We start from the raw sequence: 22,086 nt of genomic DNA, 5'->3' as shown, positions 1-22,086 counted from the left end.
GGAAATATTCTGAGGATGGGAGCAGAAGCAAAGGGCAAAAATTCTGTATAATCCAGGTATAATTTGCCCCTGAATAACAGTAACTCTATTCTTTTAGAATCCTCACTTTTTAAATAAAATTCACTAGAAATGTCTATATACACAGAATAAGAGAATTGAAAAAAACAGCTGTCCTCATTATGATGCAGGTACAGTACATCACATACTGCTGGGGCCTAGAGCTTTATAACCCACAGAGCGATTCATACACATCACCCCAGTATCTATATAACCTACAACTTAGAACAATTCCACTGCTCAGGCTCATTCTCCAAAGACATACAGATGGTTAACAAACACATGAAAAGATGCTCAACATCACTCATTATCAGAGAAATGCAAATCAAAACCACAATGAGGTACCATTTCACGCCAATCAGAATGGCTGCTATCTAAAAGTCTACAAGCAATAAATGCTGGAGAGGGTGTGGAGAAAAGGGAACCCTCTTACACTGTTGGTGAGAATGCAAACTAGTATAGTCACTATGGAGAACAGTGTGGAGATTCCTTAAAAAACTGGAAATAGAACTGCCTTATGACCCAGCAATCCCACTGCTAGGTATACACACCGAGGAAACCAGAATTGAAAGAGACACATGTACCCCAGTGTTCATCTCAGCACTGTTTATAATACCCAGGACATGGAAGCAACCTAGATGTCCATCCGCAGATGAATGGATAAGAAAGCTGTGGTACAGATACACAATGGAGTATTACTCAGCTATTAAAAAGAATACACTTGAATCAGTTCTAATGAGGTGGATGAAACTGGAGCCTATTATACAGAGTGAAGTAAGCCAGAAAGAAAAACACCAATACAGTATACTAATGCATATATATGGAATTTAGAAAGATGGTAACAATAACCCTGTATGCGAGACAGCAAAAGAGACACAGATGTATAGAACAGTCTTTTGTTGGACTCTGTGGGAGAGGGCAAGGGTGGGATGATTTGGGAGAATGGCATTGAACCATGTAAATTATCACATGTGAAACGAATCGGCAGTCCAGGTTCAATGCATGATACAGGATGCTTGGGGCTGGTGCACTCGGATGACCCAGAGGGATGGGATGGGGAGGGAGGTGGGAGGGGGGTTCAGAATGGGGAACACATGTACATCCGTGGCAGATTCATGTCAATGTATGGCAAAATCAATACAATATTGTAAAGTAATTAGCCTCCAATTAAAATAAATTTATATTTTAAAAAAAGAACAGTTCCAAAATTGGTGCTAAATATACCAAACGTATAAGGCTATTTGCAATGAAAACGGGAATCAGATGTCCTATTACAGCTTGAACTGCTCATTGGTTAACAATCTTACAGTCCCAGTGTTTATGGAAATGAACTAACATCCACTAGAAAATACTCTTCCATGTTTTCTCTCCATATATATTTTTTCTTTCTTAGGCATTCTGTGCAGAGGTAGCTGATGTTCCTGCAAAACCCCGATGTGCTTTTTGGTTTTCCTGGGACCTGTGGTTGCCATGGACACGGAAGGCTGCGGAGGCTGAAGGCTGAGCTGTTCCGCCCCTGACGAGCCAGCTGGCTCCAGCAAACGCGTTCACTATTTTTGACAAGATCAAAGGAAGGAAACAGACCCCTGCTCCTAAATTCTGCTCTCTACCCGCTGCAGGCCCTCCAGGCCCTGCGTGAAGAGCCAGGCTGATCCTGAGGCACCCTGGCACAGGTTGAAGGCACTGGGGTATCAGGAGCAGAAGAATATTGATATGACACAGGTCTCATGGCAACAAAACTGGAGTTAAACCAGGGATGCTTCATGCGCACACTTGCTCTCATTCTCCAGATGGTATAACTCCTCCCTAAAAATCAAAAATATTCTGTTTTCCTCTCAGGCCACAGAAACCATTTGGTCTGATCCTCTTAACTGACTGAAGGGGCCACTTAGGATGAGAGGTAAAGTGGCTTTTTAAAGGTCTTGGCCTCCGTTCTCTCACTGCGTTTTCGATCACCCTGAGTGTTGGCTGGATCGCAGATCTAGCTTTGGGCAAAATTACGGAAATAGTGAGGTTTGCCTCTCTCCCTGCGAAGTGATGGCTCTACATCGACGGCCTTCATACAGACTTCCGCCTGGCCTCTCTGTGGTGGCAGCTCGTGGTTCCCGGGCAAGGGCTTGTTCTTTCCACCTAGGGTTTATTCCTCTTTATATTCCTACATCTGACACAGGGCCTACAATGCATTTGAAGAATAAAAAAATAAAAACCTTCCCCAAGTGTAAATACAGCTGCAATGTCCCATATCATAGCCATTTAGGATAGCTACTGTCAAAAACAAACAGAACCCAGAAAATAACAACCGTTGGTGAGGATGAGGAGCAGTTGAAACTCTTGTGCACTGTTGATGGGAATGTAAAATGGTATAGCTGCTGTGGAAGATAGTATGAAGGTTTCCAAAAAAATTAAAAATGGAATTTTATCCAGAAATTCCGCTTCTGGGCATATATTCAAAAGAACTGTATACCCCGATCATAGCTATATTATTCACAATAACCAAAAACTGTAAGCAACTCAAATATCCACTGATCGATGAATGGATAAACAAAATGTGGTATGTACACATAATGGAATATTCAGTTAGGTCAGTTGCTCAGTCATGTCTGACTCTTTGCGACCCCATGCACCAGAGCACTCCAGGCTTCCTTGTCCGTCACCAACTCCCAGAGCTTGCTCAAATTCATGTCCATTGACTTGGTGATGCCATGCAATCTCTCATCCTCTGTCGTCCCCTTCTCCTCTTGCTCTCAATCATTTCCAGCATCAATGGAATTTTATTCAACTTAAAAAGGAAAGTAATTCTGACACAAGTTACAACACGGAGGAATCTTCAGGACATTAGGCTAAGTGAAATAAGCCAGTTATAAAAAGACAGACACTGTATGACTCCACTTATATGAAGTACCTAGAATAGTCAAATTAATAGAGACATGAAGTGGAATGGTGCTTGCCAGGGGCTGGGGGAGGGAGTAAGGGGAATTATTATTTAATGGGTACAGGGTTTCAGTTTAATAAGATGAAAAGATGGATGAGAGGTGAGATGGCTGGTGGTAATATCTGCACAATAATGTGAATGTATTTAACACCCCTGAACTGTACACTTAAAATGGTTAAGACAGCAAATTTTATGTTATGTGTATTTTATCACAAGTAAAAATAATTTTAAAGTAATCTCCTCAATCAAAACATATTCTCCCTATGTCCCATTTTCTCTTGGTTCTTCACTCCATAAAACGTAAGTAATAATTGGTTTTAACTCCCTAATGGTCATTGTAGTGGTAGGATTCACATACTGTGTCAGGTGGGGTGTGTGTGTGTTGGGTTCTAAATATGACTCATCACACTCTGGTCTTCATATGCATAAAGATGGCCCTGTGTTCTAAACCTTTCTCACAACAGGGCATAGCCAGAGATGTTAGCCAGAAATCAAACAGGATGAAATCCTTGTTTTAATTTTTTTAAAAAGCAAACAATAAAGCAGAGGCTATCAAAGAAGGGGTTGAGAAGCGGCTGCTTACACTCACCCCTCACCTCCTGGGCCTCACTGGTTCCTAGATGCCTCCCAGGCCCGTGTCCTGCCTATTTCCACACACCAGCCCAAGCCCCTGGCACTGTGTCTGCCTGGCCCTGACGTGAAAGTGAGCGGGACTTATCTGATCCCCTTTGCCCTTGTTGGGACTTGCACCTCTCACAATGAATGGTACGCATGCCTTCCTTGCTCTGTGTAAAACGCCTGCGGGCTGTAATTGCTGATTAAGTCCAAATCCCAGCGCAGTACATATAGCTACAAGGAAATTCCTGCTCGGCAGAAGGGTCAGTCAACCACCACTCCTTAAACAAGTGCATGAAATACACTGGCGCCTCTAAAATAAGCTGGTTTTGGTTGAGGCCCTCGTCATGTCTTTGTCTGGGTTTGTTTCACTTGCTTTCCATCTCGAGACTTGCTCACCCTTCCCACGACGGTAGGGAAAGCCCCACTCTAATCTGGCAGAGTTACCTAATGCTTACGGGATAAAGTTCAGGGTTAAACTTCCTAGCATGACCTAAGAGTTTCTTTCCTTGCTGTCTCGGCCTCGTGGCTTCCCCTGCCTTTCTCGCCCTCAGCCACTCAGCATTACTGTTTCTTAATCCCCCTGTTCTTCCCACCTCCACATGGTAGCACAACCTGTTCCTTCCCAGCCTGGAACGCCGGTCTCAGACATCGCCATCTGTTGAACTTCTACTCATCTTTCAAGATCTATCTCAAAGGTCACTCCTTCTATGAAGGCTCCATGGATTCCCCTGGGAGCTCTTTCCTCAGAGATGCTGCTTTCCACCACATGGACTAAACTTCACTGAAAGCTGGGAACCTGCCCATTATAAAATGCCTGCCCTGGATTCTAACATCAGCCAAGTCCCTGGGGTGGGTTTTCAAAGTGATCCACCCTAGAGCGCCCCAGGTGCTTACTGCTGGCTTGGGCACTCTGAGCCCCTGCTCACCACTTCCCTTGTGACCCTCTGGTCTGTGCTCTGGTGTGGTTCAGGTACCAGCCTGTTCCCGCACTCAGTGATAAACACTGCAGAGAGTAGGAATCACGTCTCACTCCCTTCTGGACCTTCCACATTTTCTGGCTTCAGACTTTTTTACATGGCAAGAGCTAGATCTGCTGCATAAGAAAACAGATAAATCTCCATGGCATCTGTGGGCATGACCTGGAGGAGGGAGGGGACAGGTTGGGAGTTTTGCGAGAAATCAGAGAAACTCTAGGTGAGCTGAATATAGCTTCCTACCTCCACTGGAGGATGAAAATGACTTGAAACTTCTTGGGAAGTTCTCTGGTAGACAGAAAATTGGTAGGAAAAGGGAAGGCATTAAGGAGGAGATACAAGGCAAGGACATAGTGTGCCAGACCCAGAGGTGAAGGTGGCTTGCTATGGTAACAGAAGGCATCATATATCTTCAACAGTCTTAAAACTCAATGGCTGAGTTAATAATTATAGTACTGGTAGTGATAGTAGTAACAATAATAAAAAGGTGGAAAAATACTAAAAATTTTAACAACTTATTGACCAGAGATAGAGTAATACATCTTTTGTTACCCGAACATCATTGACCAGAGATGTTTCAATCTTCACCTACAGGACAAACTGCCGGCCACAGGCAGTAACTTCAGCAAAAATCCCCCAGTTAATAATGTGTTAACAGCAGCTACTTCTGGGTTGTAAAATTATAGTCGTTTGTGTTGTAAGTTTCTCTTTAAACTGCCATTTGCTCTTGGAAATAATATATGAATGGACATGACTTTTAAAAACTGAAATTATATTTTAAAAGCCACAGCATACTTTACCTCTAGAGTCCCAGTCAATGTGTGTAATATAACTAGAAGCACCTTTACAGATGCCAACCCTTTTGCTTGTCAGGACGTTGTAAATATCCACAAAGTTATCATGGGATGCCACGGCAAGGTATTTTCCTGTATCTATGAAGAAAAATCAGTGGTTAACAGCAAAATATTTCATGTGGGAATTTACTTCCAGGAACTGAGCACTTTAAAATGGGTTAGAGGTTAAGGAAATAGTTAAAAAGAATCCACTCTTGCAACTTTTTGTCCCAACATATTTTTACAAGTTTTTGCTGTCACCTTTTGAAAACTTAATATCAGAGATCATTTCTTTTCTGTGATGGAAGGAGACCATGTCTTCGACAGTGTCAGCATTTACAACCAGGAAACTCCCATCATTCAAGCCAACTGCTAAGGCTTTCCCATCTGGGGAGAAGGCACAGCATCTTCCACCTACAAAAGAATTCACAAACAGCACTGTTATGATCCGTGACTTTCCTACCAAACAAATGAAGAGGGGGGAAATGTACATATAGTCATGGACCTGTGACTGTGTCTTTAACACTGCTGGTGAGAACTAAAACTTCATAATTTAAAACATTTCTTACCACCAAACCCAAAGACAATAATCATTAATATTAAAAATAAGTTTTCCATTTCTCTGTGGTTTATCCATTCATTTTTTCATATATGAAGACCTGGAGTTTTCAAGTGACAAGCAGAGTGAAGCAGGAAAAGGAATAAAGGATTAATAAAACTAGTATTTCTTCTCCCAAGATGTGATACTTAAGAATGGGACAAAATTTCCAGAAACTGTTTTTTTTTATACCATGCTTTACACACAAAATTTGCTTTGGAGCACCTTGTTGTTCTACTTTTAGTCTCTCTAATCTCTGAGCCGTGGATTGTAATGCATAATTCTAGAGGTGGAAGATTTTATTCCCGTCTCTTCTGTCATGGGAAGAATGAAGTACAGACATTCTCTCCAAATGTCTCTGCAAAACTAACCAATACTGGGCTGAGGGGACTACATGATGAATGCTTTCTAACGCTGTGCAGGGTCATGGGAGGCACTTCTGAACGTGGAATACGGAGTATGTTAAATAGGAATCCTACTTAAGGATACGCCCCCTCCTTGGCCATGTTTTTATTGTCAAGATATTGGTGAGCACAGCCCCAGGATGGGTTGGTCATGCAGCCTTGGGCTAGGACATTCCAAACTGAGTTTCCACCCCTCCCTCCCCATCCACTGTTTCCAACAGGCTGAAAAGCCACATTCACACCAGTAACTTTAAATGGGCTCATCTAAAGTCCACCTTCCTTCTTTTCTTCATCCATTCACTTTGCAGTTATTTACCTACTGTGAATCGGGCATTGTGCTAGTGCTGAATGAACAGAAAGACCAGCCTGCCCTTGAGGACAGTCACCAAGCTTAGGTCAAGCATAAAGATTTATTGCACAAACCAGGATACCCGAGAGCGAAAGGGAGAGCTATTAATAATTACACCAGGACACCAGCTATAAACTGAGTTGAATGGCCATCCTATCTCAGAGGTGTTGGTAGTTGTTCTTTTGAACTCATTTTTAACCTGGTGAATAAAGTCCATTGGCTGATATTCAAGGTACTCACAGTGAGTACTTGCTCTGTTATTTTCCCCAGTGTAAATGAGTAGCCTGATTATTCACCTCTGTGGTAGATAAGAGCATGAGCTTTGGAGTCAGACTCGGGTTTGAATCCTGGCTCCCTCCACCACTTATGAAGACCCAGAAGTCGAGTGTAAAGTGCGTCCATATGGTGGAGGGAGCCAGCGGCACGCAGTGGCCACCGGTGTGCCCTCTGAAGCCACACTCCTGGGTCTGAATTCAGACCCATCACTTACTAGCTGCAACTGGGCAAATGACTAAAGTGCTCTGCGCCTCAGTTTCCTAATTTCTAAGTGGAAACAATAGAGGTCTTACTCACCAGGTTCTCGTGAAAACCACAGGCGAAGCGCTATCGCAGCTACTGGCTCAGTGGTGTCAGCCACTGTCATTCATCACCACCGTCTTGATACCTTTTCTCACTTTATCCCCCTAGACTTGTCTCCCCATGTCCATCTATAAAAGTACCCAGCACAAACAGTCTAGGGGCCAGGCCCCAATCTTATCCTTTCCTGTCTTAACTTTCACAAATCCTTTGAGCCTCGGCTCTCGTTTTCCCCAGTGGGGCTGTCCCTGGCAGTGGGCCTTACCCTGAGCCTCCGTGATGCCTTGTTTGTGCCAGAGATCTTCCATTTGTCTGTTCTCACCCACTCTCCACCCTGCTCTGTGTCTGGAGCTGGCCTGCATGGACTCTACCAACAGGCTCCCTCGCCCCCTGGCTTCTGATGCGTTTGGTCAGGGGGAGCATGAGGGAGGGTACTCAGCAGGAGGCTGCAGGGAAGGTACAGTGAAGAATGCATAGAGGGTAGGGAGGCTGGGGCATGTTCTCCCCTGGCTGCCTCCCTGCGGGGTCACCGCTTGCTGGCTGAGCCTCTGGGCTGGACGGTTACTGCCTCCTGCCAGGCTGCCATCTCACACAGCTCTCACTCTCATCTGTTCTTCCTCTTATCCTTTCAGGCCCAGGGCTGGCAGTGGTTACCAGCTACTACTAGTTGCATTGTACTGCACTAGCCCTGGTCATTTCCCTACATCCTGCCTGCCCCTTCATAAAGAGTCCAGTTTTGAGACTCTTCAAATTACCCAATTTAAATGGACCAGCTGTTGCTGGGACTCTGTTCAAGTTTTGTCCATCTCTGACACTAGAGATGTGACTGTTCATCCTGGGATCCCCAGTGTCTGATACATAGAAGCTGCTCAATAAATGTTTGCTGAATTTCTACTTCTTGGTATAACTCTTGGTTCTCATGCATATAGGTGCTTAATACATATTTATCTGTTTCTTGTAGTTAACTATTATTTTTAAACCAAGTTTCCTTTTTCAGTAATAAAATCAGTTCTGGAGACTGTCAGACATAAAGATAAACACCATTCTTTACAAGCTGATGAGTTTCAACTGACTCCCACAATTCAGATGAGAAGAGGAAGGACATATTGCCCCCAGGTGGCAAATGTCTATGCAGTGCAAGGAAATAAAGAATAGAGCTGGGCACGGATGCATCAGGCCAGCCTTCTGGAACCATCCTCCATGTGATTAGTTATATCTGTAGCAACAAACACTAAATCCCCGTTTCCAAGCATATCTGGGAGCACATAATAGGCACACACAGTAAATATTAGTTGAATGAATGGGTGAATGAATCCAATACTTGTGGTTGTAAACACTTTCACAGATGTGTAAGGTGACATACGCACCTTTTTTGAGTTTCCTCACTGCCAGCATACGGTGCTGGGAGGATAATTCCCAGATCCGGAGGGTTTTATCATCGCTCACTGTTGCACAGATGGGCAGGAGGGGGTGAGCTGCCAGGCCCCACACTTCTCCTTCCATGTGCCCCTGTGAGGAAGGAAATGGGGCAACAAAAATCAGTTCACTGCTTCTCAGTGAGCCCTTTCCAAGAGAATCCCAAACAGGTTTAAATAGGAACACACACTGTTTGAGCTTCCTTGAGCCAAAATGATTGTACTGAATAAAATTTTCACTTGAACTTGAATCTAAAGCTGGGCCTACATGATACTAAAGCATTCATCTGAAAAGCAAAGGATGGATTCATGTTGCTAAGTTTTGTTTATATGATGCCAAACATCTTCTCATGTAGAAGCATCCTAGTGAATAATGAACTGTCCTCATTTTATCCTGTGATTTGACACTGAATAAACACAGTATTTATGTATCTCCTAGTAACACAGCTTGGTCACAAAGACACAAACTACTTTCTTCCATAAAACCATATTCTAAAATATGTAGGTACCACTTATCTATATTAGAGGAATTGGACAGTAATATTCTTGCTAATTAATTCCATTTCAGTTCTGGGCACATCATTTGGCAGAGCAGAATTAGAGAGATCTAAAATTTTATTTCCAGTATCCTGGGTATAACTTAGGGTCAGCATTTGTTCCCAAATTTTTCTATCCAGTGATCATAAAAAACTGAAAGGGGCTTGACAAGCATTGGACCAATTCCACATGCTAATGTCTTATCACAAACACACTTAGCTGGCTTAGAATAATAACTGTGATGAAATATATTTAATGAATGAATAATTAGGGAGAAAATGAATCTGATTCTTCTAACTTATCACTCACTAAAGCAGTGTAAAGAATAGATTAGACATGGAACAATAAAACAGACCAGATTGTTTACTGAATTTCTGCTTTTAGTGGCTAATTATGAAAAGGCTTTGCTTAGTAAAGCAGAAAGAAGACCATACGCAGGAATCTGAAAGGTGTTTGTAGTTGGAATGCTTTGGGGGAACAGGTGGCTCTTCAAAGAGAAATTGGACGATTCCAGTTTGACTGGGGAGCTGTTTGAGCAAAACAGTAATTTGGCAGAAGATAGAAAGTTCTCAATACTGCTGACATTCAAATATCTGAGCAGGGCGTAGATACTGTTTTTGAGTTTATTAGATTTGGAGCACCTTACATCCCCAGTTTTCTAGTTCTCTTCCCTTGGGAAGCCTCCCACACTGAAAGCTATGGTCTGAGGCTGGGTCAGGTGTGAGCCCTCTCTTGTTCCCCCTAGATTGCATGTGCCTGAAGCTCTTTTACAGACCAAGTCCTTTTGTACACTGAGGACAGGGTTGTGGGGCTCTGCTGCTGCTGCTAAGTTGTGTCCGACTCTGTGTGATCCCATAGACGGCAGCCCACCAGGCTCCCCCATCCCCAGATTCTCCAGGCAAGAACACTGGAGTGGGTTGCCATTTCCTTCTCCAATGCATGAAAGTGAAAAGTGAAAAGGAAGTCGCTCAGTTGTGTCCGACTCCTAGCGACCCCATGGACTGCAGGCTATCAGGCTCCTCCATCCATGGGATTTGCCAGGCAACAGTACTGGAGTGGGTTGCCATTGCCTTCTCCATGGGGCTCTGAGACCCTTTCAAATCACTGCTTCATATATTGATTTAAAAGTTGTATTTCTTTAATCTAATGTGACTGTGTACTTTGATTCCTGTATAACATAGGGATGCTCAGTAAGTAAGGTGGGCAGGGAATCTCTTGAATGGCACCAGGAAATGAGCTTGGGACCGTCCTTTCCTCCTGACCACTCTGAAGCTGATAATAACCAGCTGCACAATTGAAAGTTGATTATATTCGAAGTATATACAATAGGGATTTTCAGAACTCACCTCCTGTCACTTCTCTCTTCCCCTAAACTAGTCTCTTAAAAAAAAAAAGCAATCTATTCCAAGTGATGTTGACTTGCTGAGCCACGGACACTATAAAAGTGGTTCTGAAATCTTCCCACAGCAGGACTGCTGATGGTCTTAACCACATTGTCTCTACTGTTCCTTAAGTTTCCCTCGGGGTCCACCTCTCAGAACAGGACTGTCGGTCCCTTCAGTAGTCCTATTCTATCCTGGGTAGCACACAGCATAGGGCTGGTCTTGGCAGGAGCACAGCAAACACTGATTGAACTGAACTACTGAGTTCTACCCAGGAGGAACAGGCAAATGATTGACTGACCAGAAGATGAAAGAGAGATGCTGAGATAAAAGGGAAAGAATGGCACACGTGTAAAGAGAGAAGAGGGTTCTCCCAGCTCCACTGCCTGCCCAGGGCTCAGGGGGCCCAGCTTCTGCACTGTTTCATGCAGTCTCCACGCTGAGATGTGTGGAGACACAAAGAAAAGGCTCTGGTACCCGAAAAAGCTTGGTACGAATCCTAGCTCTCCAGTTCTTAAGATGTGGCTGTGGGAAGTTCACTGGGCTTTAGGCCCTGCATCTATAAAACAATTACAACCAAGCAAATCTGTTCTAGAGATGAGAGAGGAATTTTGCACAATGGTATTGCCTGACACACAGTCGAGTGATCAATAAATGACACTTGGATAATTGTATTAGAAGAATGATAGAAACAAATACAGGAAAGAATTGAAGAGAATGTAAAAGTGAAAAGACTTTGTTATTGAGTTTAAAACATATCTAGACAAAATTAGTTCAACTATAATACTTTTGAACCTGAGAAAATGTTAGAGCTTGAATCTTCAAATGCTGCTTAAATCCATAGTATAGCACAAATCTTACACACATATTTAGCAGTATAGCACGTACTAAATAATTTGAAGTCTCAAACATCTGGGGATTGAAAAGAAACATTTCATGTTCAATGAAATTAAATAAACCGTCATGGCCAGAATGAGAAAGAAAGGTAAGAGCAGCTGGAGGACAAAGATGTCACCCCTTCTCGAGGTCGCACCTCCGTTTTCAACTTGGGCTGCCTGGTGCCATCAGCTACCGAGCTTCTGAGGTTTGTTTCTAACACAGGAAAAATTATAAAACACAGATTCTTATTCAAGATAGCCAGGGTGGGGCCTGGGCACAGGCATTTTAAAAACCTGATGTGTGTGCAGACCTGCTCTCAGGGGTAGCAAGTCAGAGGGCCACTTTCAGTGGGATTTTGGGGGTCAGGCCTAACACAGCAAGCCTGCAGGCAGGCATCAGGTGAGGGAAGGAGGCAATTCTCCTCCACTGGACCCACAGAAGTCCCAGAGCTTAGATAAGCAGTGCAGATTCTTTCCACTCCACCCTCTGAATCCACCTCCTCGTCCCTGCCCAGGCCTCTTTCACCTCTATGATTTAGTCATCACCTCCAAAGACACATGTCACTCATCAGGTGACATGTGATCACTTCTTGGATCTTTGAGGATACTGCTGATGCTTATTTTAATCTGGTATTATCTGAATCACATTTTTGAGAGGAGAGGAAGGGTAAGGAGTATGTTATATGTTTATGTGAATTGAGGCTGAGACTAGAATGATGCACAAAACCTAAAGAGACACATATACTTGGTGTGTGCAGAGCAAAGACTTTTTTTTAGTTTGACATATTTTTGACAGACTGAGAGGAAATATACCCAAGAAACCCCATCCACATCTGAACCTGATTCAGACAATGAGATTATGGACTCTGAATAGATGCTCTAATGGGATAAGGCTCTTGGGGATCCTGGGAGTGGGAATGTATTCTGCATGTGGTAGGGACATGATAATTGGTAGCCAGAGAGCAGACTGTGCTGGACAGGTGACCCTTAGGATCCTCCTGGCTTTCACACTCAGTGTAATCACCTCCTTTAATTGTCCTATAGCCTTGTGGATGTGTGCATGCTAAGTCGCTTCAGTCCCCACAGACTGTAGCCCACCAGGCTCCTCTGTCCACGAGATTCCCCAGGCAAGAACACTGGAGTGGGTTGCCATGCCCTTCTCCAGGAGATCTTGCTGACCCAGGGATTGAACCGATGTCTCCTATAGCTCCTGCATTGCAGGCAGATTCTTTACTGCTGAGCCACCAGGGAAGCCCCTCCTATAGCCTTATTATCAACCAATAACATATGCAAAGGGGATGGATGTATTATATGTACGTGATGATACGATTATGTTATTTCAAGTTATTTAAAGGCATTGTTTTTATTTTTCTCTTGCTTGCTTTGAGGAAGCAAGCAGCCACGTTGGGGGAACCCCACGTGATGAGGAACTTCAGGCAGCCTCTGAGAGCTGAGGGTGGCCTCTGGCCAACAGCCAGCAAGAAACAGACACCCTCAGTCCTGTACTCACAGGAACAAAACTCTGCCAACAACCTGAGTGATCTTAGAGGCAGATCCTTCCATAGTGAAGCCTCGGACGAGACCACAGCCCTGGTCTTTATCGCGGCCTTAAAAAACCTTAACGAGAAGACCCAGTTAAACTGTTCAGACTCCTGACCCACAAAGAAACCATAAGATGATGAATGTTTTTGCTTCAAGCTACGTTTGTGTCAGTTTGTTATACAGAAATAGATAATACAGCGTTTGCCTGATCTTTGGAGAGAATGTCTCCTTTAATTTGGCATCCTAAGTGTCCCCTGTTGCCTCACCCTGGCTCCAACTCTGATGTGAATTGTGGTTTAGAATATGTGCAAACACAGTACCTGAACAAGCAGTGTCATTGGGCCACTTTTATCAATTTCCAGGATCTCTCCATTTTTTGTTCCCACCAGGATATGTCCATGTCCCAAAGTGATGGCACGAATTGAAGGATTATCTTCCAAAAGCAAGCCTGAGGAGGGCAAATACTGCATTTAATATTTTACATGCTGTATTTAATATAACAAAAATAAAATGATTATAGTGATTATATAAATTCTGTTTTTATAGTTCCAAAGTACTAAGTACTAGGCAATCCTCTTTGAATTTCTACCAAAGGCCACAAGCTCTGAATGTGGAAGAAAAAGGGAGAGTTGATTTGGTCATGGTTTTCTAAGAACTTTATTACTATCTTTTTCATTCCTATGAACAGAAAGACTTCCATCGCATACTCGGGAGTGGCACCTTTTGAGCTAGTTGACAAGGCTGCTCTTTTAATGGCATAAGTCTTCAAGCATCTTTCAAACATATCATCCCAGAGCTCCACAATTCCATCCTTTCCACCTGTTACAAAACCCTGTAAAGGCATACATCAGAAGGATTATATACACATCAAAGTGACAAGGACCCACCCAGTCTCAAAAGGATTCCCCCTTGGGTAAAGAAGCTTTGTCTGTGTTTCCTTCTTAAGCATGGAGACTGAAAAATCTGATGATAACATCATATTTTTTGGACACATCTCTCGTTTCTCTAGTACTATTAAACACTTTCTCATTGTGTGTCCATTTCACTTTCTTCAGACCATTGATTCAAGTTTAGCACCCTGGATTATGAATGGCTGTTTCCGTGCCCAGTTCCCTGACTGGGATGTGGGCTGCTAGAGAACAGGACCAGCCTCAAAGTTTGCAGAGTTTCTGATATCTCATGCTCCTGCTGAATAAACTGGAATTAATGTCACAATAAAAAATGATTGCTAACTATTTTAAAATATTTACTTCTAGAAAAAACATCATTATTTTTCTATTAAGAATAACAAGTATTTCATGTAACAAGAAAATCTTGCTCTTCTGTTCATGAGATATCAATTTCTACCATAATTAAGATCCAGATTAATTTCTATAAAACCTGGAAAGTATAAAGCCTAACATATTGGATATTTTTTTGCTAGACAATGATCTTTATTCTTATTCTAAGTTTATGATTTCTTGGCCTTATTAGTTTTTCTTTCTGGCAACTACCAACTGTTCTTAGAAATTTTTTAAAAAGAAAATTACTGAGTAATTCATTCTGTTTTCTCAAAAACTTTTAATTACTTCATTTCAATGATGTTGAAAAGGAAATAATATTTTGAAGTTTATTGCATTAAATATCTTAAATATCCTTATTTATCCTCATTATAGATTGTGAACCTATAGACATTTACTCCCAAAATTAAATCTAAATGCAGTATATTATAATGTGATATTCCTGCCTTTTCCCATGATCTTTAAGCTTTAGTTACCAAGCAATAAAAGAGTTTAAACATGCTATATCACATCAACTTCTGGGCCTGCAAAAATTTTCTTTCTGCTTTAATCTTTTCTAAAATTTGCAGTTTAAGCAAAACAAATTTGCTAGTGAAAAACAGCTTTACCACTAAAGCAATCATTGTAATTACACATCTAACAAGAACCTACTTCTATAGCAGAATCAGCATATTTACCTGGGAATAAGCAAATGCAAAATGAATCTTCTCTTAATATGCTGTATTGGGTGGCTTAGGCTGTTTGGAGGTCAGAGAACACACATAAACTGGTACCATCAGCAAACTAGCAGTGAATAAAACACTCCTATTTTCTGGCAAATTGAAGGAAGTGTTTTAAGAGCACTGAAGATAAGTATGACGTTTTTAAATTAAACATAATTTTTTTTTGGCCATACCTTGAACATACAGGATCTTAGTGCCCTGACTAGAGATGGTACCCATGCCCTCTGCAGTGGAACCATGGTGTCCTAAACACTGTACTGCAAGGAAAGTCCCCAGTGTGATCTTTATTTAGAAAGAACAAGAACAACAACACCGCAAGGCAGGGGGTTAGCTGGATAGATCAGGACAAAGACGAGCCTGAGTAGAAATACAGCTGGTGTGATGGTTAACCTTGTGTGTCAACTGACTGGCTGCAGGGTACTCAGATTAAACATGACTCCTGTGTGTGTCTGTGATGGTGTTTGGATGAGATCAGTATTTGAATTGGCAGACTCATTAAGCTGCCCTACCCAATGTGGGTGGACATCACCTAATCCTTTGAGAGCCTGAATAAAACAAAAGGTAGAGGAAGGACAAAATCGCCCTCCTTTTATTCTGATTGATTGAGCTGGGGCATCTTATCTTTTCCCAGCAGACTAGGGTTTACAGCACTGGCTTCTCTGGTCCTCAGGCCCTCGGACTTGAACTCAATTACACCATCAGCTTTTCTGGGTCTCCAGTTTGCAGATGGCTTAGTGAGACTTCTCAGCCTCCAAAACCACACCAACCAATTCCTTATAATGTCTCCTTTTTGTGTATGTATATCTCTGTCTATATCTACATCCTATTGGCCCTGTTTCTCTGGAGGATCCTGACTAACACAGCCAGCACTCTGACATGCTTATTAAAGCTGAGCCTGTCTACACAGGAACAAGCTGGTTATCAATATAGTGAAGTTGCTCAGTCGTGTCCGACTCTTTGCGACCCCGTGGACTGTAGCCTACCAGGCTCCTCTGTCCATGGGATTTTCCAGGCAATAGTCCTGGAGTGGATTGCCATTTCCTTCTCCAGGGGATCTTCCCCACCCAGGGATGGAACCCGGGTCTCCTGCATTGTAGACAGACGCTTTACTGTCTGCGCCACCAGGGAAGCCTAGATGGTTATCACTATAACTTCAGGTCAAATTGATGGGAGAGACAATAATCCAGCTACTAGGCACTTCCAGATCTCTGCTCATTATACCACTGAGGAGGAAGACTGGGTAGAAACATTTCTCAGACTCTTACTACTGTGTGCCTACATTTCTCTCAGCACTTCTTAAGGAGTTCTTAGGAGCAACAGCCAGGAAGAATAAGTATGAAAAAAGAAGAGACAAACTGCACATAAAGAAATAATTATAAACGAAAGAGAAATTTAAAGACCACTTGTGCTTCCGCTCCATCTGTGACAACTACATCCTAATTCAGAGAGCACTGTTTTCACACACAGGCATCCTCTTGGTGTGGACCTTGCTAAGCCTAATTTAAAGTTCTAGAAAGCTAATGAGGAAAATAGACCATACCTTATCCAATGCATACATAGCAAACACAGGCCCGTCATGAGCTTTCACTGTCTTCAGTAGGAGAATATCTTTCCAAATAAAAATATCTCCAGTAGCTGCTCCTGAGAACACCAGATCTTCCATTCGCCCATAAGAAACACACATCATTGTTTCCAATTTTCCAACACTTCCAAAAATTCCTCTCTTAGAGGTGAAGCCCCCACCTGGAGTGGACCAAGAGTACTTAATACTTTTTGAAAAACGGACACCTTCTATGAGCATTTAGAATGATTATCTTCAGTGGAAAATCCAGTGTGTCTACATTGCTTTGTTTAGTCTGACTTTTTTGCGACCCCATGGACTATAGCCCATCAGGCCCCACTGTCCATGGGATTTCTCAGGCAAGAATACTGGAAGGGGTTGTCACTTCCTTCTCCAGGGGATCTTCCTGACTCAGGGATCAAACCTGTGTCTCCTACATCACAGGTGGGTTCTTTACCACTGAGCCACCCAGGAAGTCCCATGTGTCTACATAAAGGTGTATAAAAATGGCAGAAAACATCAGAACAAAAACATTATAAAAGGTTTTCTCTTTCACGCATTAATTCAGTGCTTATTGAATCCCTACTTTGTGGCAGGCATAGTGGTCGACATCGGGCTATAAAGGTGAAAAGAAACAGTTTCTGCCTTCAAGGAACTAAAGGTCTGGCTGGGGAGAGAATGTGACATAATCCTCTAAGCAAGGCTCAGCACAAGGTCTGTGCCAGCCAGAGGGAGGAGTAACTAAGTGCCCCAGGAAGCCAGGCAAGTCTTCCTGAATGCTGACCGAAAAATGAAAACAGCAGCAGCTGTAATGTAAAATGGAAACGTGTTTTGTGTATCTTTTGCCTTGATTTTTATTATGGCCACTTCAAGGTGAGAAAACTGAATCCCTGTGTAGGAGAAGAACATCAGGTTTGTTCCTCATATATTCACACTTCCCTGAACTTTCTGACTAGCACTGAGAAACCTAAACTCATTCCAGACAACTGTATGCAGGTTGACTCTCCAGACATGGTGGGTACCATGACCTTTTCTTCAAAAGCAGAAAGCACTGAAGCAGTAGCTTATTTATGTTTTGTCCAGTAAAAGACTGGGCTTGATACCAAAGCCAAAACTAAGAATTCAGAAACAATCCTAATAAAAAGGTCTGACTTATTAGAAGAATAAGATATTCTTCCATGTTTTGTCCTATTATTTACTCATCCTTGTTATCAGCATTATAAACCACAAGTATTTATTTTGACCACTTACTGTGTGTAGTGTACAGTGTGTGTGTGTGTGTCTCAGGAGTTAATTCATGTGCTAAATGTAGTGATAAAATAACAAGAGAACCCTCAAAATACTAAAAATTTTGTCCACCCAACTAAAGTGATTATTTCCTGCTCAGCAGTCCAACATAATCACTGCTTTCAGAACAATGATGGAATATAAAAATAACTATTTTCAGAGCACAGCGTTTCCAAAACTCTCTAGACACTGATGAATATGCATGGCATCACACAGAGTGTTCTAAGCTTCACAGCTCAGACGTTGTTTGGGAGCAAACATCTTTTAGGCATATTTTAATTTTAGATTGCAGAGAGAGGCTAGGTAGTGGTGGTGGGTTTTTTTTTTTTTTTCCCCCAGCTACAGTAAAACTTTCAACCACATAAGTGATAAACCCAAACAATACCTGCTTGTTGCCAGAATCTGATGTGCTTGATCCCAACTGTTACCAGTTTGTCAACATGGTGTGGATTACACTTTACCACAAATATCTTATCTTTATGTCCTCTGTAAGACACAAACAGGGGAAAAACCCTAGTCTTGATGAAAGCACTTTTAGAGAGTTTTATTTAGAGCATGCACTTGGTTTCACTTTCATTAAGCATATCTAATAGGACAAGTAAATTACTAATAGAAGATGATTTAAGATACATATGGTGGGGTGTGAATTAGAATAATGAGCTTTGGCTTTTCTTTGCATATTTGAGCCCTTCTTACTCTAACATTGCTACTAGAGTCTACTAATTATGCTTCAAACAAATTAATGAAACATTTTAAATGGATCAGAATGTCTCCATAATATAAAGTTAATGCTGCCACTATAGAATTTAATCCTTAGCATACAGAGATCTTGTAGAATATATTGTAAAAGGGTATTAATGAGAAACTTCAAATGCAATATTCTTGCTGTGGAAGGCATAACTTTGAGTTAAACATTGAGTTTCAGCTAGAAATGTATTCATGAGAAACTGAAGACCCTGGCTTACATTCATGGAGAGACAAAGGATGTCATGTATTAATTTAAGGCACTCAAGGATGCTATGCACTCAGAAATCTAAGTTTATAACCCAAGAGGCAGAAGGACAAATACAGAAACGAGGCTGCAGCTGTAAACTGGCATTACACCGTGCCTGGGAAATTTCTGTTTCAGAGTATAAAGTAATCACATCAAATTTAAGGATTTACTGATCTTAATGGACTATGTGACGGTCTTCTCTGATATATTAGGACCTAACTTTTATTATTAAAGGAAAAGCTATTGATAAAAAAGAACATGACTAATTGCCCTTATGAATATAGATTCAAAAATCTTAAATAAAATATTAGCAAAGAGACTCCAATAACACATTAACAAAATAGTACACTATGACTAAATTCAAGGGTGCTTCATTACTAAGGAATCGAACAGTACAATTCATCATATTAACATGTGAGGAAAATTATGTTGTCATTTTCAATGATGCCAAAAAGGTATTTCGCCAAAAATCTAGTGGTCACTTATGACTTAAAAAAGTATTCAACTAACACTCAATAAAGTAGGAATTAATGGATGCTTTAGAATTTCTCTTAGACTTGTATAATTCCATGCAGTTCTTAACTCTCACTCGGAAGCACAGATTCATTCAAGACCAACTATACACAGACTGTCTCTTCAATGTTATGCGCCACTATCTTTTCTTTAAAAACAGAATGTGCTCGAACAGTAGCTTCTCCATGGTGTGCTTGTGCATGTTTGAACTTGAAAGTCAGATTCTTACTTAATGCTATTCCTGATGAAAGTCAGATTCTTACTTCATGTTATTGCCAATAAAGTCAGGAACAAGACTGTCACCACTACCATTAACATCATACTGAACATATTATCTAATGCAATTAGACAAGGTCTAAAAAATGAAAGACACAGGAGCTAGAATGGAAGAGGTAAAACTATTTCTATCTGCAAATGATATAATTTCATGTCTAAAAAATCCAAAAGAAAATAAAGTAAAAACAACTACAAATAAGATAATTTAGGAAATTTACAGTATACAAAATTAAATACAGAGTGAATAACCTTAATATATATTTACGTTATCCAGTTGAAAAATACATTGGAAGAAAGGACTATATTTAAAACAACAATAAAAACATGAAGGCATATGTTTAATAAGAACTGTGCACTAACATATAAATGAGTATAAAAACAAGGGAAAAAACACCCCGTATCAGTAATATACATAGAAAAACATTCCATGTTCTTGAGCTGGAAAATTCAATCATAAAGATGTTAATTCTAGCTTTGTTTATGAATTCAACCTGACTCCAAAAGATAAGAGCATTTTCTATTGCTCTTTTCATACACTAAGAGTGTCTGGTCTTTAATTTGGAGCTAGACACCCTGACTTTAAAGTTCTTATGGAAGAATAAAACAACAGTATGGCCAAGAAAACTCTGAAAAAGAAAAGCTAAATGGGAAGAGTATCTCTCCTGGGTATTAAAATAACTTATAAAACCTTCATGATTAAAACAGTGTGGTATTGGGGCACAAGTGACTGACAAGCTAATGGTAAAATAAAAAATCTAGAAAGGGACCCAAATGAATATTAAAATGTAGCACATACTAAAGACAGGTCTCAAATCAATGTGGGGGGTGGGGTGAAATGAATACTTAAATGCTGTCTGTTACTAAATGCTGGCAAGGATGTGGAGTAAGAGGAATTCTCAATCATTGTTGGCGGGAATGCAAAATGGTACAGTTACTTTGGAAGACATTTTGGTAGTTTCTTACAAGACGAAACATATTCTTACCATAAGATCCAGCAGTCATGTTCCTTAGTATTTATCCAAAGGAGCTGAAAATTTATGTCCACACAAAAACCTGCACATGGATGCTTATGGCAGCTTTAAACATAATTGCCAAAACTTGGAAGCAACCAAGATGTTCTTCAGGTGAATGGATAAAAAAACTGTGGCACATTCAGAGAATGGAGTATTATTCAGTGCTAAAAAGAAATGAGCTATCAAACCATGAAGAGACATGGGGGAACTTTAAATGGATACTACTACGTGAAAGAGGCCAATCTGAAAAGGTTATATATTATATGATTCCAACTAACTGATTTTCTGGAAAAGGCAAAACTAGGGAGACAGTTAAAAAAACATGAATGGTTTCCAGGATAGAGAGGGGCAAGGAATGAACGGCCAGAGCACAAAGGATTTTTAGGGAAGTGAAACTATTCTGCATGATACTATAATGGCAGATACGAGTCATCATACATCTGTCAAGACTCTCAGAATGTGCAACACCAAGAGTGAACCCTAATGTAAACTGTGGACTTTGGGTGATAATGACGTGTCAATGTAGCTTTGTCTGTCATAACGAATGTACCACTCTGGTGCCAGGTGGGGATTTGAAGGAGGCTGGAATAGTGGACATATGGAAACTCTATTATCTGTACAATTTTGCTATTAACTTAAACCTGCTTTAAAAAATAAAGTCTATATAAAAGGGAAAAGAAAAATGGTATTTGGAATACCTTGATAGCTCTAAGGAGGAAGGGTAAAATTGAATCTGTGTCTTGAAATAGACACTGGGATAAATTCCAAATGATTCAGATATCTAAATGTAACGATGGAGCCACGGCAGATTAGAAGAAATCATGAGTGATTTCCTTTGAACCTGAGGACAGGGAACACTTTTCTTAGTCTCAAAATCTTGAAGCAGTCAATACTGCTAAATTTGACCACATAAAAATAAAAACCTTTGCATGATGAAAACTATCATAGCAAACTCAAAAGACAAATGACAAACTAGGTGAAATACCTGTAAGCTAGAGATACCTGTAAGCTAGAGACAACAGACAAATAACACTAATATTTAAAGGACTACTTTCTGTGTGAAGTGTATTGCAGAGAAACCAAGTGGTTCATGGGGGGAAACTCTTCTTTATAGAAGAATTGTAGCTACTATGAAGAATGAATAATAGAATTAGAAAATTACGATCTCCAACCCTTAATTAAACAATCAATTTTGCCCAGAGTTGTAAATGGAGGTACAACCATTAGATACACATTGATAGGAAGCTTTGTAATGGGAGGATGAGGCTGATACTACTAGAAACCACAATAGAGCTGAGTATTACTAAGAGCTGGAGAACCAGACATATGGGGGCAGTGGTGTACC

At 41.1% G+C, this 22,086-nt stretch overlaps 1 protein-coding gene across 1 annotated transcript in view; it reads right to left on the bottom strand.

Annotated features, from left to right (window-relative positions):
• Nucleotides 1–22,086, bottom strand: part of EML6 (EMAP like 6) — a 288,561-nt gene that overhangs the window by 56,120 nt on the left and 210,355 nt on the right. Inside the window, exons 17-23 of the mRNA XM_052648401.1 lie at nucleotides 18,331–18,431; nucleotides 16,638–16,840; nucleotides 13,816–13,927; nucleotides 13,416–13,543; nucleotides 8,709–8,850; nucleotides 5,676–5,828; nucleotides 5,382–5,513 (exon numbers count right to left, since the gene is read on the bottom strand). Of these exons, the coding sequence (XP_052504361.1) occupies nucleotides 5,382–5,513; nucleotides 5,676–5,828; nucleotides 8,709–8,850; nucleotides 13,416–13,543; nucleotides 13,816–13,927; nucleotides 16,638–16,840; nucleotides 18,331–18,431 (971 nt within the window). The remainder of the gene's footprint in view (nucleotides 1–5,381; nucleotides 5,514–5,675; nucleotides 5,829–8,708; nucleotides 8,851–13,415; nucleotides 13,544–13,815; nucleotides 13,928–16,637; nucleotides 16,841–18,330; nucleotides 18,432–22,086) is intronic.

This window comes from Budorcas taxicolor, chromosome 11 (genome assembly GCF_023091745.1).
Source record: "Budorcas taxicolor isolate Tak-1 chromosome 11, Takin1.1, whole genome shotgun sequence".
Lineage (NCBI taxonomy): Eukaryota > Metazoa > Chordata > Mammalia > Artiodactyla > Bovidae > Budorcas > Budorcas taxicolor.
This window is presented reverse-complemented; position numbering and strand designations above follow the sequence as displayed.